Source organism: Ixodes scapularis, unplaced genomic scaffold (assembly GCF_016920785.2).
Source record: "Ixodes scapularis isolate PalLabHiFi unplaced genomic scaffold, ASM1692078v2 PGA_scaffold12__126_contigs__length_90152505, whole genome shotgun sequence".
Taxonomy (NCBI): Eukaryota; Metazoa; Arthropoda; class Arachnida; order Ixodida; family Ixodidae; genus Ixodes; species Ixodes scapularis.
Window position 1 is genome coordinate 70,549,475 of NW_024609838.1, and position 25,405 is coordinate 70,574,879.

The 25,405-nt window shown below is 45.4% G+C and overlaps 1 protein-coding gene across 1 annotated transcript; it reads right to left on the bottom strand.

The window, feature by feature from the left end:
• Positions 1–605: 605 nt before the first annotated feature.
• LOC8041822 (zinc finger Ran-binding domain-containing protein 2) lies at positions 606–23,369 on the bottom strand. Its single transcript, XM_029971572.3, has 9 exons — positions 22,797–23,369; positions 20,657–20,709; positions 17,801–17,906; positions 14,520–14,602; positions 12,138–12,214; positions 10,611–10,691; positions 8,185–8,381; positions 5,408–5,494; positions 606–2,508 (listed from the first exon to the last, which is right to left on the bottom strand). Exons 1-9 carry the CDS (start codon positions 22,913–22,915, stop codon positions 2,472–2,474), a joined length of 840 nt encoding a protein of 279 aa, XP_029827432.2. The 5' UTR covers positions 22,916–23,369; the 3' UTR covers positions 606–2,471.
• Positions 23,370–25,405: the final 2,036 nt, after the last annotated feature.

Consider the following 25,405-nt stretch of genomic DNA (forward strand, 5'->3'; position numbering starts at 1 on the left):
AAAGGCGCTAGTTTCGGTTTGAAGTCGGTACCTTTTCTACAACATAGATGGCGGCAGCATCAGTCTTCTGCACTCGGTGCATTTGGCGAGTTCGTTTGAGTCCAGTTTTCCGTGCAACACTCTGTGAGTGCGATGCATTCTGGGAGAGAACTCGAACGGTGCCAGTGCGTGTGAAACGAACTCGCTATTAGACTCCTCGTTTTTCCGCAGGCCCACGCAGGCACTGCTCTTCTTTATTTTCTCGGGTGTCCGCATTTTTCTTTTAATAACTACATTTTGGCGACGAGGATTTTCTTTTAATTACTACATTTTGGCCGACGAGGATTTTCTTTTAATTACTACAAAACCTGCCAGATCCAGCAATAAATCTGCTCTGTGGTATGCACACCGACACCAGAAAGAGGAAGGCTTTTTTGAGAAGAGAACCAGTCAGTCTGCTTTCTTGCAGCCCAAAGTTGCAACATGACATGGAACCCATTGCTTAGCTAGGATATTTATATTCCACGGTGCCTCAAAGTGGTAGCCAATGTTGCTACGAGGCTAGTAAGGCCCCGTTTTACACTGCAACCTGACGATCGCGCAGGAAGACGAACAATGACACCAAATCATGATCCAGACAGCTTTTATTATGTTTCAAGGCTCTGCCTTTAGCAGCCCTTTTGTAAAACAGCAGTTTGTGACAAACCCTGGAACATGGCAACAACTGTAGAACAAATGCAGCAGCCAAAAGGTCTAATTCTCGCGCCAGACAAGTGCAGCAGTTTTTACATGCAGCAGGTGCATAGGGAAGAAAGTCTCTTTATGCTGCCATTCTCCCTCTTCCTCAACTCCGAGCTGTTGCTACATTTGTGGTGTCAGATGTGTCACCACTGCAAGGCATCTTTTTATTGAATAGCCAAAGTGATGAACGGCTTTACAAGTGCAATACTGTACCCCTCGCGCCCTTTAAGCTGCATTGGCAAGAGTATACTTTTATTATGAGCAGGGCAGACATTTTTTTTTTTTATCAAGTTCGTCAGGCAGACATTTTGTAGGGTATCTCAAAGTGCTGAACCGAGAACATAAAATTAAAAATGCAAATATAGTTTGATTAGGCCACACATTCTTCGAATCACATATTGGTCAATTCAACTTTTATCCCAACTACAAAAACACAATGCTCGAGAACGGCAAAGGCTTAGCCCTTGCGACTACACTGAAAGTCAAAATAGAGGAATAGTACTTGGACTGACAGAACCAAACAATAGAAAAGAAGCACACCTAGAGGGACACTAAAGTAATTTTGAAAACACATTCAACAAAGTACACTGTCGCTGAAAAATCTGACTTAAGTGAGGTTTACCAGCGACCTTTTCTTAATCAGTACTGTTATAATCCCCATCTTAAAGGTCAGCTTTCACTTCTGTTTCATTCTAATTTTGCCAGTCAGAATCCCAAACAGAAAAATAGGTTGCCTTTAAATCACACAAAACAATTTTCAATTGAGCTTAATTCTGGCTATCCAATAATGGGACGACCCTACCGAATGTATAGTACGCATTTCAGATTGTAAACAATTTGAAAGTGTCATTACTTCAGTGCATACCCAACGAAGATTCAAAGATAGCTAAAAAATATGGTAATTGATAAAAAAAAAAAATGTTTTCCGGACACAGATTACCAGCCACGGCAGACGACAGACATTGCGAAAAACATACTAATTATCTAAAGAATGACCTAAAATTTACCAATTATCTTTTTAATTAGTGAAAATAAAAACATGGCTCAAATGAAAAACTTTTTGAGCATCATAAAAAAAAAAAACATATAAACTAATTTTTAGAAAGATATAAGGCAGGTGCAGCATTTTACGGTGTTCCAAGAAAACGCTCAATTTGGACCCTTTTCTAGATTTCAGTTTCCTATTCGAGCGCATCTTTGCTCCGATAAGAAAGTTTGCTCCGAGGTGATAAGCCACCCCCTCGCCTCCCTCGTAGGATGGAAGGAAGGATGACACACTGACGCAGGTACAAAGATGCACTCCGATAGAAAGCCGAAACCTAGAAACGTGCCCAAATCAAGTGTTTTTTCAGAACGCCGTAAAATGCTGCACCTGTCTTATATCTTTCTAAAATGAGTTGATCTAGTGGTTTCCGACAATGATCAGTAGGTTCCTCATTGGAACCACATGTTTTCTTCATTAATTAAAAACTTGACTAGTGAACTTTAGTTAATGATTTAGTTAACTAGTATGTTCTCTGCAGTGTCCCCCCAGCTTCTCCACAATCTGACGGCCACTGAAGAAACTGCGCTCGCACAAACTGCTGCCGAGTGAAGAGACGCAGTCAGACTCCCCTTTATTCTGAGTGCGTCTTGCCGGCGCCATCGTGTGGCCAACCTGCGGGGGAAGACTGGCCCCAGGAGCCCCCAAAAGCGGCGGCGTTATCCGCAGAACAGGCAGGGGTAGGCGGAGCTTTGGGGTGGGCGGGGCTTCAGTTCTTGCGGGGCTGCGATTGGCCGCCTCGGTCCCTGCAAGGCAATTGGGCAGAGCCACGGCCCCAATCTCTCTGTGCCACTTTCCAATGCTGATTTCTGCCTCGCGCATTCAAGACTGGCACAATTTCTTGCCACGCCGTAAAGGTGGCGCCACCCTCATTGGCGAGTTCCTACGTGCGCCCGAGAACAGTTCCCGCTCAGCTACGAATTCAGACGCTCTAAGATGAACATTTTTGCGGAGGCAGAAAAAGCGCAAATAAAGTATTACAGTCATGTCTCGATAATATAGACCTCGTTAATATGAATACCCCCACTATACGAACAAAATTTTCAAGGACAAACTCGAAAAATACATGTATTCTTGTCTCATTAATATGGACAACTCACATTATGCACGATTTTTGCGGGGAACGGAGGTGTCCATATTAAGAAGAAATCACCGTATTACTCGAAACAAAATCGGCTGGAAAAGAACCAGCATTAATCCTAATGCTGAGCATGAAACAGACAATGATTTGTACCCCGAATATTTTTTAATTCTTGCATTATACATTATAAGAGGCATCAAGAAATAACAAAGTATACACCAACAAACACTTCCCAAAAGATAGCACACCCCCCACGTATGTCAAATGGGTTGTAAAAGGAGTGCGCGCCAACTTTTAATTTGTGACCCAAAGGAAAGCCAAGAACAAAATAATTGGTTTCACTTTTGGTTTCACTTTCAAAATTCTCCACAAGAGCTGCACTAGTTCATGCTACAGGATGTTGCTACATGTTCTTCGTTCTTGCATTCGCTGTACCCTCTCACAATGCGCTCTTGTAATAAAACAATGCGGTGCATTATTTTTTTTTTTTTTTTTCAGCATGCAATGCTGCATTGTTAGTTTTTTGTTGACTGTAACCTGGCAGAACCTGAAAGAGGTTCGCAATATTTCAGAATATCACTAAACATCATTAAGTATCATACTGTTGCATGTGTGGCAGAGTTGGCAGAACACCAGGCTGCCACGCAGAAGCCTACTGTTCCCTTCCAGTCACTGGTTGATCTACCTTCTCTTTCAATATGTTGGCTGGAAAGTTTCAAACGCAAAGTGCGCCGTTTTTCCCAACCTGGAATGTTCCCCACTAATGAGTGTGTAAAGAAACCCCATGTGACTGCAAGCAGTCACTCTTGCGAGCGACTTTGAAGTCCGACCCTGCCGTTTTGCCATCGACGACTTTGATCGAATTTGACTTAAAAGGTCTTTCGTGGGCACGAGTTTGCCAAATTAAGCAGTTCTTTGTGGGCAGAAGTTCCCCGTAATAGACAGTTTGTCGCCTTAATATTCACGCTTCGTCGGGGACAACAACAGTCGAAGAGAGAAAAGTATCTCGTTTACTTAACCGACTTCTAAACTGCCCAAGGGACAGATGCTATAGATCTCAAAATTCATATTGCCCATGCCATTGCACAACCCCCACTGACATAATGCAATTCCCTGTTGTGAGTCATCTTTTTGAACATTACGGTGGCCGGTTCTTGCTTTATGATAACAAATCAGAACAAAAAATGTGTTACATGTCTGGCAGGTTTTTGGTTCTCACTCCAGTTCCCTCCGGCAGCGAAACGCTGAGGCAGAACACGTCTCCTGACTCAATGGACGCGAGTACCGGCTGCGTATCTCACTCTAATCAATAGTGTCGGGAACTGCTTAAAGCATTACTTAGAGTAGGTTTAGAAAGCTTGTACTTTACTTGAAACACAATCTCCGAGTATGTCTTTCTACTTGACTTAAAGACCGACAACCAGTATGCGCTCTCCACTTTTCCACCGCTTCCTCCTCTCCCCCCTTCTACCCTGTCCACCGTTGCCTGTTTCCTCCTCCCCCATGGTGAGGAGGATCTTCTGCCTTGCAGAATCTCGGGTCTGGTCGTCGGCCTTTGAAGTTTTTTTTTTTTTTTCTGGTACTTTCCGAAGGAAGTGTGACTCCCGACTCTAAAGTACATTCTCCAAATTTGATCTTGTTAATTTGATATCACAAAATGATGCTTCGTCAACAAGTGCCTTATAAGTTGATTGTGTTAAATAGTCACTCGACTTCATCCAATGTTTGCAGGTATTTTTTAAAATAACTGATGCACCCCCGATTACACCTAGAGCAATGTATACCGCTTAAAAAAAAAAAAAGAACAAACAGTGCATAGGGGAATGAAAGGGCATCATATTGTGTTAAAAAGTACTTGTACTTCAATTTGAAAGCGGCCGTAACACCATACCGGCAGCGCTGCGATCGCATCCAACTCAACGCTGCATCACATTCCGAGTTGCCACCACCCTTGCCACGATAATGAGGGAAATGGGAATATTTTGTTTTTCATCCCACTTGCTAGCGATTTGTGTGCGAGACACTGGTTCCCAAGTGCACACCTCTTCGTCCCCTGACGGCACGTAAGATGTGGCAGCAATCCATACGTGGGCGCAACTGCAGTAATTGAATGACTGTAGTTTGATCACACCCCACATAGTTTGCAAATTAAATTATTTCCGGTTAAATGTAATTTAGTGGTTGCAATTCAACGACTTTCAACCCCAGTAATAGGGTCGCCAGCTGGCGTGTTTCGGGTCGGCACAGCGGGTTCTTTGGACATGCAGCCAGTTGTTGATTCACGATTCACCTGCGGGCATTTGCCGGTTTAGGCCTTGGCGGATGCCTAAAGAACCCATATGTTGGCCAATCTTCAAAATGTTTTCGAAGCAATAAAAAGGAATGCCGCTCCCTTGGGCGCCTCGGCGGGCACTGCCGAGCCCATTACTTCGACAACGCCTCGGTCCCGCGACTGATACACGCCCTCCCCCCAGTTCCGTCCCAGAGCGCCCCAGAGCACCAAAGAGCTGCCCAAAGCATCCCAGACCCAACTCGGGCTCCACAGAGCTTTGTCCCCTGCAAACCTTTCCCTGGGCCGCGATCGGTCCGCCCTCGCTTCCGGCGCCGGCCCACTGCCAGACTGCCTCGACGACGAGTCCCTCGACGCCGACCTGCAGACGGGAAACGGCGACGTGCTTTGGTCTCTTACCACGTTAAATCTGCTGCTTAAAGGGCAACTCCACTTCATTTTCATTTTGAAAGAACAATCCAGTCCTCTTCAGTATCATCTAGGAAGACCACAAGTAAAATATTACGAGCTAGTTCTATCTAAATGCTTCTTGAACGTTCCGGCAAACACTGAAACACGCCAAGTTTCCGGAATCATCCGACTCTAGCGGGCAAACTGAAGCGCAATCAACAGCGCGGCCGAGGCTACGGCGTTGGCGTAGCCAACATTGAGCTAAGTGTCATCAACGTTGCTACTTTTTATTTGGTTCAGACAAAAAAAGTAATTTGATTATGAATGTCAAATACACTTTATATTCAGAGTTTTATAACAAAAATTGGCATGTGAAAGATAAATCCACTACTCCTACTAATTCAGTTCCAATTTACTCACACCTACATGAATGTAAAAAATAAAGAGAAAAGTCGGCATAAAAAATGAACCTACAAAAAATCCAGAAAGATCTTGCAATATCGAAGTATCCTTGCTAAATCTCGAACTGGAAAAATATACTGCCAGGATATCGCAGCCTATCATATATACGAGCCAAAGTTCTATTAAAAAATTGCCATGTCTTGCTCTGGAGGAGTGCATTACCCTTACCACGTGGGTACACTGCAGCAAAGCAAGACACGCAAAATCGCTATGCCTACTCCGCAGTTATTGCTTCTCTGTGGTACAGTCAAACCCGTTTATAACGAACAGCAGGAAACGCTACGATCAGTTCGATATCGCAAGTAGTTCGATATAGCAAAAACCATTTACAACGAACTACCACGATTCGTTCGTTGTAAGGCAAGAGCTTCTCTTTCTTTCCCATCTCTTCCCTTCCACCTTGTAACAAAGCGCTGGAATTTTCTATTTTTTTTTTTTTGCATGTATGCAGAGTTTTGTTTGTTTAGTTTATCTCCCCTTCTGAATCCCTTCTCTTCGTGGATAACCGCTTTGGGATGAAAGGTGTTTTTTTTCTGAGCGTGCATCGCTTCTCTTCGCTCAATTTTGTTCGTGGCTTCAGCTTTTGGAATTTTTCTTCTTTCCTACTATTCTTTTGGGGGAAAGAAGAAGCTAGGACACGATTGTTTGCGCGTTTTTGGAAGCCTTCCCGAGGGGGGGGGGGGGGGGGGGGGGTTGATATAGCCAATATGTTGTTCGTTATAAAACATACTTTTTACATGGATTCTTATTTAAATTTTCTGCGAGTTCAATATCGACAATATTTCGCTGTACGTAGGTTCGTTTTAAACGGGTCTGACTGTACACCAGTGCACGGTGGGAAGCACACTCAACAGAACTAACCCGCCAGAAAAAAACATGATACGAAATCAAATCAAATAGTATGTTATTTGAGGGATTATTAACAGTTCACAAATTGCTACGTCTTTGACGGGTAGCGAGGCCGGAGCTATTAAACTTTCCGTATTATTAAAATGAAACTAAGTTTTGGCCACAATGTTGGCATAAATTCCTCACAATTCAGTCAAATGTAGCAGGATGTCGCAGGATGTAGCAGAATGAAGCAGGGTAAGCACTATGGCACACTTTGGCGTAGCAATCGCATCACTGCACGTGGTAGCCGTGTTTTTGGTGGCCCGAGGCCAATGTTGCCCGAAAGAGCCGTAGTTTTGGTTTAGGTTTCTGCTCTAGTTTGAAGTAAGATTTCACAAAATATAACCCATTTTTCACGAAGCCAATGACGTAGTGCCTTTTATTAGTGCTTTTTTATGTGAAATCACTCATAATCCCGAAATTTTCGAAATTGAGCGGAGTTGCCCTTTCAACAGCCCTTTTGCATAACTAGAGCCACCGACACTATGCTCAGACTCGGAGCATGCATTCTCGAAAACAATCGCTGGGAACCTGGCGGTCCCCCAGGGTACACTCCCGAATTCCCCGAGCTCCCAAACTCCCTCAACTGCCCCTGTCCCCAAGTAGTGTGTTCTAGTGTAAGCACCATTTAAGAAGATCCGAGCCATTCTTGATGCATAACTACAATGTGCCAAAAAGTTCCCAACATTTGCAAGACCGTTTATAAGGTCTGTAAACCTCTGCATTGCTTCACTCCATCCAAGCTGAAATTAGAAGGCCTTCCTCGGCTGTCAGTCCAGAGAGATAGGCATTCCTCCAAGTCCGACAGTTTCAGAGCCCCTGGTTTAAGGCATCACCACCCAATTCTTTGACTGTTTTGTGGGCACCGCCACCTTGCTGTCTCGTGCAGAAATGGACAAAACATTGGCGATGATGATGGTTAGGAAATGCAATTCCCCTCGGCTTTAGACGTGGTGTGGGGAACCTCGGGCACTGCCATTTTACTCCGTCGTGGACCGTTTCCACATTTCCAGAGGAGTGAAAAACATTTCCTGGGTCTTAAGAGTAGAGCCTTGGGCACCTGGCAGCAACAACGCTAAGCAACGGGATGGTTGAAACTCGTTGACGAAAAGGTGTGAAAGTCGCGCCGCAAGTGAAGTATAAGCAAGTCTAGCTTTTGGGTTGGGTTGGCTTGGGTTGGGTTCCACGCTTTAGAAACTCGCGCACATGAACCAGACCGATAAAGGCGAGTGAAGCTGCAGACCGGGATCTTTAGAGTTCCCCTCCGTCCAACCGGCCCCCAGGGGAGACACGGTGAAGTCGGCTCACCTGGAGCGGGAGGAAGACCTGTCGTCGGACGAGGAGCGTGAGGAGCGCCTGGAGGAGGAGCTGGACGAGGAGCTGCCCCCGGAGGAGCCCTTGGAGTCGCCCTCCTCTTCCTCCCCCCAGCCGCTCAGGTCGTACTTGGACAGGTCACCGTCGTCCCCCTCCTCCTCCTCCTCATCCTCCTCTCCCGCCTCTTCTTCCTGGATACCAAGGACAGGGCAACGTCATGCCGCTGCAACTTGGGGGTCGTCACATACTAGTGCCATGGGATCTCTTTGAGGTGGTTGTGCGATTTAATCGCACAATGACAACGTGCCCAATACACCTGAATATAACGAAATTGATAAAAGTTTGCAATAATTCGTTATATGGAGGATTTCGTTACATGCAGTTTTCGCAGAAAAACTCGTAAAGGACACGTGGAAAGAAAGCGAAAAATAAAAATCCACGTGGGCTAACTCACCACGTCATCTATTTAGTGGAAAAGAAGCCTGTAAACTCGCGTTTCACCTTTGCGCGCGAGCGAAGGCAGCACGCAGCGCTCAAAGGACACCAAAGCGTTTAGAGCACTGTCGTCGTCCTGGGAGCCGGATATATATCGATGGCATCCAAGACCTTTCTCGCGGTAGACACCAAAAGCTGCTCGTTTTTGGTGGCAATTGGAGAAGAATATATCTCCATTTTAGGTACAGTCACTGACCGATTATTCGGACTTCGCAGGGACCGAAAAAACATCCGAAAAATAGAGCAGTCCGAAAAATGAGCAGATTGAAAAACTTGCCTTAATTACTTCCAAGCGGGCTCAAAAAAGCTGTAAATAACGCCTTGTTCGGGTTACGCCTCCGTTTCCGTTCGGCAACTTTCTGTTAGCGTGAAAATCGCTGCCTTCTTTTCTAGAGTTACGGTCGAATACTTTCTGCGCTTCTTAATGACACATTGCGGCGGCAGAAGAACAGATGGGGCTATGACGTCCAAGCCAGCGTTATGCGAATGAGACAAGAGGCACAAATCCACGAGCGCAAAATGGCGACTGGCGACGCGAAGGAACGAAAAACAAAGCAAAATGATCATGATGATGATGATGACGTGCAGCTAAATGGGAAAAAAAGGGGCTAGCATAGCGTCACCTAGCGGTAGGACTCAGGAGTGCTCAAGTAGCGCTGCCAAACCAAGCCAATCCATTGGCAGCCAACATAGAATTCAAAATGGCCGCTTCTCGATGGTTTTTTCCGCTGATCGCTCGCAACGATTTTGTCCGAATAATCAAACTTTAAGCTGTCCTAAACATTGGTCGTGAATATACACTATTTCAATGGGGTAAGTCACAGTTCCGCCTTTAGGTCCGAAATATCGAACAAGTTCAAATTATCGGAGTCCGAAAAGAAAAAAAATGGAGATTGCGGCGGAGTGAGTTTGTTAAATCAAGGTTATCCAGTGCGAGTGCTTCATTACATGGGGTTCAGAAATACAACCGCTTCTATGAAGATCGCGTCGGGGAATTGAAAAAGTTCGTTAAATAGAGGATTTCGTTGTATACAGGTTCGTTACATTCAGGTTTAACTGTAATACTTTCCGTACCATGCCCACAGGGCAGCGGTTCTCAACCACTGTTATTTCACAGACCCCTTGTGGTTCGGCGGAGATGATGGAGGACCCCGTTAGTGGTGAGGGGAAGGGAAAGGTATAAGTGAATTATGATGATTTAATAAATCGTGATAATAAACGGTAATAAACTAAGGGTCAGTGTAAAGTAGACTGCTTTCATTGACATACACACGAGAAAACTCACCCGGATATTGGAACGTTTCTTCTCAATCTGAAAAAAGACAACTTTTTTTGCCGGGCTTGACTGACGAGGCAGGGATTTGCAGACCCTTAGAATGCCTTTGCGAACCCCTATTTCAGAACCACTGCCACAGGGGATCAATCATCTGTGATCTGCCATTTCCACGCACCACCAAGATTCAAATTTTGCGTGCAGGAACACATTGCACGATCTCGTGGAAAGCCGAAGAACTACAGTTTCAGCTTCGATTTGGTTTTTGCCCTTTTTCGCAAGTTGCTGAGGTATGAGAAATTAATGTCTGCACAGCGGTGGCCGCACGATTGAGGCAAAGGTGTTCAGTGTACAAGAATATTTTGTACAACTTATGCACCCGGTATAGACTGTGACTCGAGTGCAGAAAAAATAACTAAGAAAAAAAACTCTTTGTCTTGCGTCAAAATTTGTTTCAGTGGACTATACGCCGAATGCAGAATATAGTCCCAAAAATGAGGTAAAAACATCTGCCGCTAGCCAAGTCTGGTCAGTACTATCGTAACCACAGATTTTCAAACCAACCAAAACCAGAGGATGAATCTGGCACACCTGTTAAAACTGTGGAAGCTTACACACAGTCCCCAGGAGGAAGGGCATACTCTAAACCTACCTTGGCGGGGGGCTGGCTGCTGGGTTTGGCCGCAGACTGTGGCGCCACCTCCCTTCGGGCTTTCTTCCTTCTTCTGCCAAACTGGAGCGGTCGAGAAACACCCTCAGACACTTCGAAACACCATTTTTGCCCCAAACATCCCGACTCATCTGGAAGGAAATTTCTAGAACGACCGGTGATGCCTCTACGTAACAAATTCCTCTCGCATAAAATAATGGGATTTGTGTGTGCAGCGTGCTCGCTCGCAAGCTGTGGCACTTCTTTTTAGCTAGCCAAACTAAAGACATTTTTGGAATACCCGGGCTTTACTCTTCCCCGCACGCTATTTATAATCTCTAAATTAAGATATCTATCGAGAAAACTTCAAATGGAGGTTATGCCAAAACCAACATTCCAGTTTTCAGTGTAGCCAGTAGAGCCTTTCTGCCTCTTGGACCAAATTTAAAAATTAAAAACTTTGCGAGAAAGGAATTATTGTGACTTGTTATGAGGGTTACTAGTTCAGACGTGTCCATTAATATGTCAAACCAATTAAGTGGAAAGCCAGTGACTAACAAAATATTGCCAGACCTTCCCTTTACTAAGAAATTTGGAGCCAACAGAAACTGCAGCGTGCTGCTTGGGAGTCAATGCGTATTGAAAGCTGCTCGTGCTCATGCGTTACCCTGCTAGCCAGAGACAGAGGCCAAAACGTAACAGACACAAACAAAACTATACGTGTGCTCATCGCCCATTTAAGTGTTGGTCTCGAATCATTACGAAGATGACAAAGCTCTAGATTCCTCACCGGTAAAAGCAAATGCAAAACCTCTCGAAAGCCCTGGCAGTGCGGTCTTTCAGAGACGCTACACACGACTATGTTTGCGCCGCAGATGCACCAAACACTTGCCACAATCATCTGTGCAACAGCACCACGAAGGAACACATAATACATTGTCTAACCACCGTTTTTGCCTCTTTCGAATTTTTCATTCTCATTACCCCAGTTTCCGGTTAATTTACATGATTCATGGCACAGTCACTATTGGATGCAAAAACTGAATCGTATAGATGCGACTAAAAAAAATTTAAAGTGTTAAAAAGAACTGCATGGGACTATCGTGGCTATCTGGGAATGTAGCGGCGCCTCTGATATCAAGGTACGGTTAGCACTTGTACGCTTGCCGAAGCGTTGGCTTGAATCCCTAAAATTTTGACAAAATGTAGCAGAGTAGACCTGATGTGGTTTGGCACTATTTGTGCCAAACATGCAGTGCCTAACAGTGACATGTGTTGCAGAGAGTCTTTTGAACAGCCAGACAAATGCAAAAAGATGCAAACATTTTGTTTTTCATTTTCCTCTTCCCTTTTGAGACTGTTACAGCAAATGAGCAAATGACACTTTGCCACAAAGTTCCCTTAAGAATACCTTCTTGCAATCGGGAAAGACAATGATAAAAACAATTGTCTCGAACGTCCCTTCAGGAAATAAGACTTTTGGAAAGTGGAAGACAGCGCAATCCGTGCCGAGTTTGGCCGGCTACTCACGTCGTCGTACTCTCCGTCAGACTCCTCCCTCTCCACGTATTCCACGTCTTCGCGTTCGTTGTAGCCACCGCCGAGACCTGAGAAGCCAGCAGACTTTGAGACTCGCAGAAACAAAACTCGGCAAACGTGGTAAACTTCGGTGCAAGCTCCCTATTTCTCAAAGTGTCCTATCACACCAAATGCCGGCACGATTCTCACCAAAACCGGTCCCTATAATAAAAAAAAATGAAAGACGTTTACATATCTCTGTAATGCGAAACTAGAGCGCAGCTCTTGAAGAGGAGGGGAAGGTATGCCCCTCCTCCTCTTCCTTTCCTCCTGCTGCTGCATTTGTTAATGGGTGACGTGACACGAAGTCGTAACGTTATTTTCCCCGCTGAATTTAGCAGGGAAATTAAATTGGTGCTGAGAGTCATTTTCCCCGCTAAATTTAGCAGGGAAATTGAATTGGTCCTGAGATTATATGACGTCAATTTCCCCGCTAAATTTAGCGGGGAAACTTAACCCACTAAAGTTAACACAGAAAGTTTTCCGCTAAACTTAGCGGAAAATTTTCCCGCTAAATTTAGCGGGGAAATTTTCCCCACAAACTTCAGCAGGGAAACATCCCATTATGCAACGCGCACGTGTATGTTGACGCCGATGCCGCTCAACCCAAAAACAGGCGCCTAAGAGCTGCGCTCTAAAACACCCAGGTCAACACCAAGCGACGACCTGCTCACTGCCTGAGAAATTCACAGACGCGGTTTCAGTGCAGGCTCTTTATTTTTCAACATGTTCTATCACATCAAAAGTTTGAACACATTATCCCATTGAGGTCACTTTTTCTTTTTTTCAAAATATATACCACAAAAGTTTATTTAAAACCAGCAATTTGCACAAAAAATGAAACATTCATTTGACCTCTAGGTGTCGTTTGTAACTCTCCCTATTATTTGCCGACAGTCTGATCTGTCCACTCAGTAGTTCTTCACTGTATGGTACTGCTAGAATGGTACAGGAGGGCGCGAGTGACATTCGTGATTAGTAGCCAAGGGGTTACACGTTTTATCAGATTACATTTGGTCCGATTCCCACCAAAACCATGCCAACGCAAATTGCCCAGGTCAAGCCAAAGCAACAGCCTACCCGAAGGCCGGGAGATTCACAGGTACGACGGGCCTCCAGCAAACTATGCAATCGCGTCCCTTTGTGTCCATCCTGCCACGCTCGCTCCAAACAGAATTTCTTCCACATTTCATTTCACACTGTTTCAGTTCTGTTAGCTTTAAATTGCTCATTTTAGGGCTTTACATAGTAAAGGGGGGCAGGAGAATACAATGTCAAGAGGAACACTTCTAAAAACAAGTTAGTTTGGCCAAGTCGTGTGCTTTGAGCACATCTTGGAAATCATCCGAGTCAGAAAAGGTAAGAATTAGGTACGTGCGAATAGAGGATTTTAGGTCCGAATCGAAATCGAAGCGAATAGTGATTTTGGCCGAATAATTTTGAATCGAATAGTTTGAATAGTACAAGCAACAAATACCACAAGATATGTTTAAACTATAGTTTCCTATTTGCCTTTATTTGGTATGAAAAGTACTGTAATTGTTAATTTCAAGTGTAACAAGCCAGAGTATTCGGAAAGGGCGAATAATTCGATATTGTCGAATATTTCGATGTTGTCGAATACTTCAATTCGGTTTGATGCGGATATCGAATAGAACAGAATTCGATGGGCTACTCTTAATAACCGAATATTTGCCCATCCCTAGTAAAAATGTTACAACGGCTAGCCAAATAAATTCCCCGTGGAAAACACGCTTCCCTTAAATCAATAAATATTTTTCAATCTGCAAAACGAGAGAGACACTCGTGAATTTGGGAAATTACATGGTGTGGAGCGAGTGTCGCCGAATGGACCATTTACATGAGTTTACAATTCGACCCATTCGAACGGCGCCGCATGAAGTAGGTACAGACCCCGGATCGTAGCGTATTTTGGCGGGTGCTCCGCAATGATGGCAGTCACTGCAACTGGTGATAACAACAATTGTATGTATTTTTGCCACCAAACATTGTTCGGCGCAGTTAACATGTAAATGCGATACAAAAATGTAATGCATTGCCGCACGACGAAGCAGCAACACGCGGTAGGATTAGCCTTGCCAGCTCTGTGTCTCCTACATGCTCGTGCCACATGCTCTCGAAGAAATCGAGAAGAGGAAGACGCCGCAGGAGCGATCTTCGCAGAAAACGCTACACGTCCCTAATGAGCGATGAAGCAAGCAGCGTTTAGTGACAAACAAACCGGTACGGGCTGCACTTGACATGCAACAGGCCTCCTTCAAATATTGTACACGTGCATGCCCATTGCAACGGGAGACCACCCGCCATGCTCACCCGTGCGCTCTTCCACTTCTCCGAACTTTGGGGCGTTGCACATGTTGCATGACTGCCGCCGGGCCCAGTTCACGTTCCCGCACCTGCGGACGGGAGAACACTGCTCTGAAGCCCTGGCGATTCTGTGCATCCTTTCGGCGTGTCCGAAAGTTGAGGAAGGATGATGCAACTATTTTTCTGTCTTCTGCCATGGATGCATACTTTTTCACGTGGCACTTTTAATCAGTGACGAGTTTTCCATGTGCAAGTTTCTACGTTTCTGGAAAACATATGACGTTTTACGACGACCTTGGCCTACGTTGTAAGTAAACTGACCCTAGCAACATTCTGGAAAGGATTTTTAGCATCCTTCACCTTCATGTGCACATCCTGTTGTGTGTGCACTACAAGCCTCCTGCATTGCCCGATGGATGCCTCGAAAAGCGACTAGCTAATGGGTCCAGAACTTGCACGTTTGAAGCGGTCCCGCACATAGCAGCGTGCCGGTCCTGGTGCCACAGATGATCACGAAAAACACACAAATAAAAAGCAAAGAACAAACGTCGCCCTAGCACAGATTAAAGCCAAGACAAGCTCGAGCCAGGAGACGCCTTTTCACACACACCGGAGCAAAATATTATACAGTTTTGATCATGCTGACAAAAACTACAGTGTCAGTGCTAGATTTTTCATTCATTTTTACTATCTACATTCTTTATTTTTTCACTCATATTTATTTTACTTTATTATCTTGTTCCTAATATTTGTTTTTCATTTTAACTCTATTATCTTGTTTGCAGTATTTTGTTTTATTATTTTAACTTTATTTTCTTTGCATTGTTTTATTTTATTATTTTTTATTTACTTAATTTTTACTGGTTCGTGAACACTCTCATCCAATATTTGCCACTTTCGCCGGCACTTTTGCATTCAAACATTTAGCCATCCACCCCTGCTACGCTCGTAGCACTATGGTTATGCACTGAGAAACTCAGGAAGTCTTAAAAAGACACTGACAGGGTAGTTATACTCGCCAAGGTTTTTATTTGTACATCACATTTGAGAGCCGAACTACAAAGAAAACAATTCGCGACTCGAAATTCATTTTCTTTCAGCCTGAAAACTGCCTATTGAGGACTGGACGGTTTGAGTCATGCTCACTCTCTTCTCCGTTGTCACGTGCCGTTTTCTATGGTTTAGATACAATCACCAAATATAATCAGTCGCAGGTCATCGAAAACACACACAGAATAATAAAAATAGAATAAAAACGATACCCATTTTTTGTGGCTTCTAAAAAGCTGCAAATATGTTCAGGGAAAATAAAGGTTGCACAGCCACGTGACTTTTGCCACCTCTCTCTTCCTCTATATTTCTTCTTCATCCCCAGTCCAGTTTCGGCTTCTACTTCAAGCAGTTGTGTTTTTTTGTTGTTTTTTTTTAAGTTAAAAATACCTGTGATGGCGCTGCAGCAAAATATTGATTGGGCAGACTTTTGGGGGGTGTCAGTGTCCCTTTAATGTCTGTGACACTCAAAGAGTGTCACTTGTTCATGATGCTCGTTATGACCCTCATTCATTACACTGTTTTCATAGAAAAGGCTGTATAACACACATTTTGCGTCAAAAAGAAAGAGAAGCGCCACGACGCCAGGTGGTTCTCAGGAGACATGCGCCCCAGTAGCGGTGGCGGGAATCACGCAGTTTTAAAGGGACACTAAACCAAAATTTGAATTTCGCAAAATAAGGTTGCTGAAGCATTGAATGGGACACTACGAACTACTAGATATCACTCATACATTGATATCTCAAACGGATGGCCGTACTTTGGAAAAGAAGGGCACGATCAAACAAGGTCTTTGACGTCATTGTCCTCCGGGAGAATTTGAGAATGAGGAGAAGCGGCCTCGCTTGTCTCCTCCTCGCTTCGATTCACCAGCTCGACGGGAAGTACCAGGAAGGAGGGGGAATGAGAATCATGACGTGACATGTCTCGTCGGCCGTGTTCAATCGCGCACTTCTTTTCCAAAAATACAACGATCCGTTAAAGATATTGCTGTATGAGTGATGTTTTGGGGTTTTGGAGCGTCCTGCCTATCTCTCCAACCTTGTTTTATGCGCTCAAAATTTCGGTTCAGCATCCCTTTATTGCAAAAACATTAATTGTCCCATAGAGCGAAGCTGGCGTTGTCTGTAGCAGTGAAAAACGGCACGTAAATTTCTATTAGCTGAGCGAAATGGCACCTAAATTCCCATAGGATGCGATGCGTCATGTGGCCCCATAGCAACGGCGTCATCGTTGCTGAGGAGCCAGCCCGACGTTAGGCCTAACGTTACTCTTTGAGGTCTCGTGTCGTCAGCCGGTACCCGCAGCTAGGGCGATGATAATGATGAGGGGAGACGTGATTTCAGCACACGCTGCGCCAAGCTTCGCACTCCCAGCGGCGCAGCAGTCACCAGCGAGCCAGGCCAGCGGCGCTGCGGCCACTTCTGCTCTTCTTGGTGCCAAGGAACATGGCAGCGCCTGAAGCATCTATATACCGTAGAATACCACGCATCCGCCCATTCCACATTAAGCACCCATCCCCAAATTTGTAAGATTTGAGAAAATACACACAGTACATTTATATGTAAAACTGATGACCAGACAAGCACCCATCCTCCATTTTTTGTGATTATCTGTGAAGTTTGAGTGGGCGCTTGCCCGGTATTCTACGGCAGTCCGTGGCCGCAACCTCGGCAGTAGCGAAACGTGGCTGTCCACGCCAGTACACCGCAGACGAACTAAGGAAGCAGAACAACATTAATGCTCTCGCATTCTTAACTCATAAGTGCTTAGGTGTCATCAGAATTTTTTAAACATGGCACTTTCTCTCTATTGTCTGATATTACCCGGTCATTTCGCACAATTTCGGTGATTCCTACGGGATCCAACCCACAACTTTTAATAGTTTCAAAAAAGTGTAGAGTCAGTTTTCATACAATCATTGAGCTTTTGGAAGTATTGGGCCTTTCACTTCTTACGTTCAGCTTGTATTCCTGCACTACCTCAGATAACCTTTGCAAATGCCTATCACTATTGCTTTTCTTGTATCTAATAAATGCTCGCCTTCTTTTTAAGGTTTTACGACGTTGAATCCAGCTGATTTCGGATGTGGAAGGGATTTTGTCTGTTCTTCAGCACTACAAAGGAAAAAAAAGCTAAGCGATGAAGTGGCTATGCAAAGCCCTTCCCCATTTGGAAATGCAGTACATGGGTTGGCCGGGGACACGTCTCTTACACTAGAGTGATGGGCCACTCACCTGCCGCACTGCCAGTCGTCGGCACTGAAGAGGCCCCGGCTCTTTTCGGCGGCAGCCTTGCCAATCTCGTGGCCCAGCTTGCGCTTGGACAGGAGTTCCGCTTTTTCTGCGCCCGCCACAACCCAAAGTTCAAGGTCAACTCATCAAGTGCAATTTTTTCTTTTTTTTTTTTTGCAGCATTTTGTACGCAAGTTTTGATCTTAGTAAAACTGTAGCATGCTCTGTGAAGAATATTTATCTATAAAATACGCACATTTTATTAACAAAAGTCAATGGACGTATGTGCACCTCCGACCTATGACATATTTCTCATATTGTACTTTTGAAGACACGATACTGTGTGGCGGTACCTCGACCTTGCACCCCAAAGTCACTCTTTTCGGCCGCCTTGCTTTAAACTCTGTTCATTCGGAACAGCAACTTCCTTGTTTTCACGGTCGTCGAATGTCAAGTTCATCAGTAATTTCTAGATCTCGGTGTTCGCAATAAGGCGCATGGTTGAACGACATAAATTGACCATATATCGGAGCAACATTTATACTCCGTTTCGAATTATGAATGACCGCATTCATTGCTGCATCATCGTCGTGTGACCTTGAAGTGGGGGCACGGCGATGTTCTGAAAGCGCAGTCACATGCTACGGTGATCGAGCTATATTGGCCGGGACGGCTCGTACCGTCCACCACAGTAAATCGCAAAGTGAAACGGAACGTGGGTCAAGAGACTCATCGTGAGTATTGCGACGTGCCGAAATAGAAGTGTGCTTCGGAATCGCTCCTCACTCAAATTATGTCTCCCAACATAAGTATTGTTGGCAAAAAATTAATTTTTGGTGAGAGTTTATTTTGTAACATACGTGCCCTATTCGGGCAATTAACAAAGAACGTTTTTTCTGAGTTCTGCGCCCTTTTAACCCCTTGCCTACTTGTTTTTTCTTCTAGGAAAGTGCAGCTAAACTTAATTTTAAATGGACACTTTGCATTAAAATGAGACAAAAGAATTTCCTAGACTTCCAGGTGTCATATCTTGCTCTAAGTTGGGACTTCTGGACATATGGCGGCTTGGGCAAGTTGGTTTTCCATGTCTCAAATATAACAGCGCAAGTAGGGAATCGACACAAACACGGCATAGCAACAACATAAGTAGAGCCAACTCAGGACATTTAGGCCTACATTGACGTGATTGCGGATGTGCGGCACATCTAGAGAGGTGTACAGTGCTGGGCAGAAGCGGTAGCCAACTGACTAGGGAGATAGTGGAAGCAGAAAATATTGCCAGGGATGACGACAAATGTGTAAGCACTCCATCGCTCACTTTATCAGGAAAAGAATTAGCTTATCTTATTAGCTCACATGAGTATCATTTAATGGGATGTAAAGAAAAAGAAGCCAACTTTCATGAATATATAGAAAAGGCGTAAAAGAAAAAGAAGTGCTAAAATAGAGATTGAGTTGTGAGTCAGCGCTGTGTGAGTGTCTTGTCTGATGTGAATGTGTCCCGAAGTGTGATTGTTTATTCTGGCCTGCGGTGATGTGTGTTTGTGTGGATTCCCTACTTGCGCTGTTATATTTGGGACGTCCGATCTGAGTCTCATTGACGTGCAGACACAGAAGTTCATGGCATGCTTGCAGGATTCACACTGTTTTCATCACACTGCCCGTCAAACTATCATCCGATTACTAACAATCGGAAAGGCCGAAGGATTCGTCAATACATATGCCTCAGCATTAATATCTTTCAAAAAGGTTTTGTATGTCTCTGTCGACTAAAGCGGACCTCCGCGCCAAAGCCAAGTAGTTTTAGCGTGAACGTTCACGAGCGACTTCTCTTTTTCCTTTGGCTACATGGAGCATTTTCTCTCTGTCAAACAGCAAAACAAGCGAGCAAACTGCCCAAGGTAAATGAAGCGACAGGGGTGGTTTTGCCACCTGCCAGAGAGCACACTAAACAAGTGCCAAAACCGAAACGCGAGTCGCACTCGTGTTTGGGCTTTAGGGTCAGTAAGGGATGGCACGAGTGACACTCGTAATTAGTAAGGAAGGGGTTAAGGCAAGTCCACGAGAAAACTGCTTCAAAACAAACCTGCCTTCTGAGCTCCGGGAATTAACCTGCGAAAACTCAATGCAGTTCCGGATTTGACGAGAAGCAGTTCCGTAGTGCAAAGTAAAAGCGACGAAAAACATTTATGTACGATCATTTTTTAATTATAGATCGCGCAATTGCGAGGAAACGCGTATGCGATTGAACTGGATTATCACCAGGGTTTTGTGCTTTCGGTAAATACCGAATAACCCAGAAAGATAACCCCTAAGCCGGTATCGTCGGAACCGGGGCACACCAAAAACCGAAGCTGCCTCTGAATAAAAAAAACCCAAGCTTTACGGGAAGAGATTTCCCTCAAGAAAGGAAGGACACCAATGCGCCGATTCCTCACACATTCCCCCGCAATATTTGGAAGATCACATGCAAGAAGGCGAAGCGTGCGAGTTCTAACACAATGAAGCCGAAAGTTTCGAGCACTGAACAGAGTATCGGCAACCAGGTTGTTTTAGCTTCGACTAAAATTACGGCAAATTTTCTCCATTTGCTCCAAAACCATTCTCGGCTTTTGGAAAGGTTCTCGCCGTACCAATGGCCGCGCTTCGAATTTCAACTGGAAAGGTGAGCTCAAACCCCTTTGAGAGTGTGAAGATGGGAATGCGAAATTAATGTTAGCTTTCTTGCATCCGGTACTTCGCCACTCCCCGGTTCGTAGTAAGTGGGAACCGTACACATTACTGAAAAGAAGAATTCGCTCGCGATACCTCCGCTCTGTAAAGCATCGTCGGGTAAACCGAGAAACGAGTCTAGCTCACCCTTTCCACAACGGTTGCAGCTGCTTCTTCGAGCAAAGTTCACATTTCCGCACCTGAAACAAGACGCCACGCAGAGACCTCCATCAGCATCTTCCACGCAGCAAACGGGCTTTCACACTTAGCTTGGGCCAATGCCACGTAAACAGTATCTGCCACAATTTTTTGCAAAATGAATCGGGACCTTTAAAATAAAATTGTAAAAACAAAGCAGTTCTTAGAGTACCCCAAGAAGTTAAACCATTAACTGGAAATTTTTGCCATCTATAGTGAGCGACGGCTAAAGAAATGGAAGACTTAGTGAATCTTGGGCACCTCATTATCGTTTCTGAACCAACGAGACTACAGCTGAAGTCGGAAAGAATGCCAAAGAACACACCACAAAGCAAGAAATGAAAATGTAGTAACCCACGCTCTTCCCTTCTTTTAAGCCGCCAGTGACTGTAGCAGAGACACCCGTTAAAGTGAACTTGAAAGCACACATATTCTGTATTTAAAAAATTGGGTCTCTTCCTCTGAAGAGAAAAGCTCTTGCTTAACATTCGCAGATCAAATCTGCCGAAGAAAGGAAAAGTTTAGTTTGCCATATTATCAGAACTCTCGCAACTTAGAAACATTGACAGAATCAGAACCGGGCGAAGAGAATGAAAACTAAGCCAAAACCTCGCCTCACACAGACGTTCCAGAAGGGAGACTGGGCTGCGTATTCGGCCTTGGCCACCCTTTAGAGCAAAACTGTCTCCCAGACGAGACGACGTACCGAGAGACGTTGTCTTGTCCCTTGGCACTGAGTACCTTGCGCTACTCAGTGCTGCTGTGGCCTGCAAGGGCCGAGCAGCCGAGCAAAGTACAGGAGCACTCCAGAACCCTAAAGCTCCTCTCAAAAGTTGCACACACTTTTAGGGGAAACAATTCAAGTTGTTTTCTCACTAAGCTCGGAGCCCGGGTGACGATGAGGTTGCGGATTCTGCACTCTCTTAATATTGGCAGTCAAAAGTGTAGAAGAAATAAGGCCCTGCCTCAGTTTCCTCTGTGCACAGGGTGTCTCTGGGAAAATGTTACCGTTTCTCTCACCATACACAAAAGACAAACAAAAGAACTATGTATCATTGAACGATTAGACTCCACCCAAAACGTCGCACTAGCGGTCTGGACCAAATGCCAAAGTGTCAGTGCTTGCCGTTATCTAATTCAAGAGTTATAAGCGATTTTCAAAAATTTTTATAAGGGAAATGGCGGCTGACGAGGCCCACGGGTGGATGGAGATGGATGGCGTCAGCTGCCGATAGTAACTTCTAACTATTAAATAATATAACCGTTAGTTCTGAAACCTTGGCATCCGGTTCTCACCACTAGCGCTAACTTTTGGGCGGAGACTGAGCGTTTTATCAACGCGTAGTTTATTTTTGCAGTGAAAAGAATGCGATGTGGTTAATTCTTATAGCTGTTGTGAATGCCACTGACGACCGCCACCTGTGCTCGGTGATCTGTGAAGTGGGTAAGCGCGGTGGAAGTTTCTAAAACCATCCAACATTGCGCATAGCAACTGGATGTCGCCAAAGTGGGATTTCGCATAATGCAAGGAATGTTTGGAAACAACTGTTTCAAGCACACGACAGGCACGTTCTCCCCTTGTCGCGCCATTCTTGGCGGGACGCCAAGGCTGCCCTCTTCGCTCTTTTCGCGCGGTAGGGCCGACGGGAAGTCCCGACTTCCCTTTCCTCGCACTAAAAGGGGAGAGAAGGGTTTTTCATAGCGTCGACGACAGCCCACGAGCTCTAAGTATCAGCAAAGTGTCGCCCGTAAAGCTATCGCCTTAAAACGCAATAATATTCTTGTCGGATAGGGGCAGCCTTTAGTTGTGGTAAGAGGACAGCGCGTGGCTCTCGGAAGGGCCGTGCGCGAGTGCGCGTTTTGAACCTCTCGCACCTCCGCAGCTGCGGTAGGCTTTGCCGCAGTATTCCTGAATGAGGCCACAACGTGCTTCACAGACAACCTGTCTCGGCCGCCAATGCCACGACACTGTAATGCTTTTTTTTCCGCCAAAGATCGGAGTCTTTGACGTAGACCGGCGAACTCAGAAGCAGCGCGGTAGGCCTAGCCGCGGCGACGTCGCCAAGCGGGTGCGGACATCGGCACTCACTGGGAATCGGCGCACAGCCAGTCGCCCTCGTTCATCCGGAACTTTTTGGAGTGGCTGGACGAGCGCGATCGGTCAGATCTGTCTGAGCCCGAGTGAAACTTGTCGTCTTCGTTCTTCATCTTGGCCAACCCCACTGCGAGCACTGCTTGCGCCGTCGGCTAGTCCGCACAGGGGAAGAACAGCTTCGGCGGGCACACCAGGGATCCAAGTTGTGTTCAGCTTCCTTCGCGGTTAACACCACGTAAAGTTTGCGAAGTGCACTCCACAAGTTCGAAATTTTCAACCTGCGTTGCGTGCGCCGGCGTGCGTCTTCAACAGTCACACACAGCACCTGCTGGCTTGCTTTGGCTCGTTTTAGGCATAACTGTGGATTTCAAACTGAATAACAATTAATAACAATATCTGTTTACAGTCAAAACATTTCCTAAAAATATATTTTTTTTTCAAAAGGCGGTAACTCGTGGTAGCAAACTGTACCGAGGGTACTAGTTAACTTCTTGAAAATATGTTCAATAATGTTTAGCTGGGAAGCAAACTTCAAATCGAAACCGAAACTAATAAATGTATACGGATGAAGATTAGTCGAACAGTTGTACTAGTTAGAAGTCTTCTTAATATCAACATAGCGCCTCTTCACAATCGCGGGTTGCGTAATGACCATACTCGGACCCGAAGCAAGGCCCACACCTCTCCGGGTACCCACATCCCGTGGAGTACACATGGGGGAAAATTCTGGCGCTCTGATTGGCCCATTTCAAGCACGTCACCACGTCACCTCCGCGCCCTTCTGCAAAGGGGCGACGGGCTTTCTTTCGTGACGTCGCAGCCTCCTCAATGCCCAGTTTAACGGGGAGAGAAGGGAGGGGACGAGGCTTAGGTTAACGCGCTTTGGTGGTTGCTATGCTTTCAAAATAGAAAACAAATTTCGTGTTTGTATTTAGACAGCCTAAGGCTAGCCTGCCTTTGAGGTTTGGCATGGCATTGGCTTACACCATAGAGCTCTAAATGAGAAATTCGCCTTTTGCCAAATATGTGCTGCCCCCTAGACACGCGACTGGGTTCGAGATCAAGTGGCTAGAAAGCAATGCACGCACAATGTCTCTCACTTGTTCCCCACCCAAAAGGCGACTCAGCGAAATCAATGCCGCATAGCGGCAACGCTAAGAAGCTCAAGAGAAGAGGTCGTTTTGACTCTGTCGTCTGCTATCGCGCCTTAGTTCTCGTAGACAGCGTAGAAACATTGTTTCCAGTAATTATTTTTACGCTTCTGCTGCATCATTCCTACGTACCAAAAAAAAACGTCAAAAAATTGCTTTGCTTTGATATGAAACACCGATTCTATGCTGCAGTTCAAGAAGTTTATGGTAATCAGCATGCTGAACGAAGAAAACGAGCTCCTTTTGTCCACCATTGTGCCTGACCAGCGCGCACCATGCATATAGTTTACTGGAGTCGCGAATTGAGTAGCTGTGACCTAGATACGGCTCCCCCAAATCCCCATCGTGGGTTATCTTCGGCCCCGAAGTTGACACAAAAAAATCATCTTCCCTCTGTTCAGCCAGAAGGGAGAGGGTATCAAATTTACTTAATCCCAAACCGATGTTTCTGCAAAAGGTCCATTTAGCAATTGTAGTAGAAATGCTAGCCTAGGGACTTGTATCATGCATAATGCAGTAGAGATACGTGACCACATGCCGATGCAGTGCTCATCCAGATCGAAACGGGCAGAGGTGGGGAGTGAACCCAGAGTCCCTGCATGGTTTCTACAATAAGCGCTTTCCCTCTAGATGCTGCAGAGCACCATCACTTGTTAAATCTTAATTAATTAGGTTCCGTGTGATGCCATTGTCATGGAACTTTCTTTAAGACATGCAGTTGTTTTTGCAATCCAATGTTGAATAGGCCTTTTCACACCTGGCGTCACTCTAGGTTAGACTACAGGGTGAAACAAGGAGACGCCAGGCTCTTTAAATTGACTGGAAAATTCGGTTTCTTCACCTATCGCACTACGACTTTGTGCAGCGTTGCCCACAGATGGTGAATTTTTTTTGTAAAATTTGCAAAGAGCGAGCTTACCTGAGGAAAAAGTAAAGAGAGAAAAAGGCTTAGCTCCTATGGAAACGCAGCGACGCCACCGGTCTGCAAACAACACGGCGCCGTTTCGCACGGGAGACAAGAGATGGCGCAAGCGGTCGCGACGCCAACTGCCACCAACGAACGAGCAGACGACGCCGAGAGCCGGCCCTTTTGCAGACAAGGAGCTGCAGTTCCTTGCTGTTACCGTGCCTGTCTTTTTTGTTTCTGCGACTGTCGCCGCCTGCGGAACACGCGCTGCTTTTGGGTCGAAAAGATTGTCTGCTAAAAAGGCCTGCTCTTGGCGCCGTATGCTCGTTCGTTAGCGGCGTTTGTTGTGCCATCTCTTGTCTCCCGTGCGAAACAGCACCGTGTTGTTCGCAGACCGGTAGTGTCGCTGCGCTTCCATAGGAGCTAAGCCTTTTTCTTTCTTTACTTCTCCTCAGGTAAGTTCGCTCTTCGCAAATTTTACAAAAAAAAATGCACCATCTGTGGGCAACGCTGCACAAAGTCGTAGCGCGATAAGTTAACAAAAC

Coding starts and splice junctions, on each gene's coding strand:
- LOC8041822 (XM_029971572.3), bottom strand. CDS start 22,915: ATGAAGAACGAAGACGACAAGTTTCACTCGGGCTCAGACAGATCTGAC. Junction 12,215..14,519: donor AGAAGTGGAAGAGCGCACGG/GTGAGCATGGCG, acceptor CTGGCTTCTCAG/GTCTCGGCGGTGGCTACAAC. Junction 8,382..10,610: donor GCAGCCAGCCCCCCGCCAAG/GTAGGTTTAGAG, acceptor CTTGGTATCCAG/GAAGAAGAGGCGGGAGAGGA.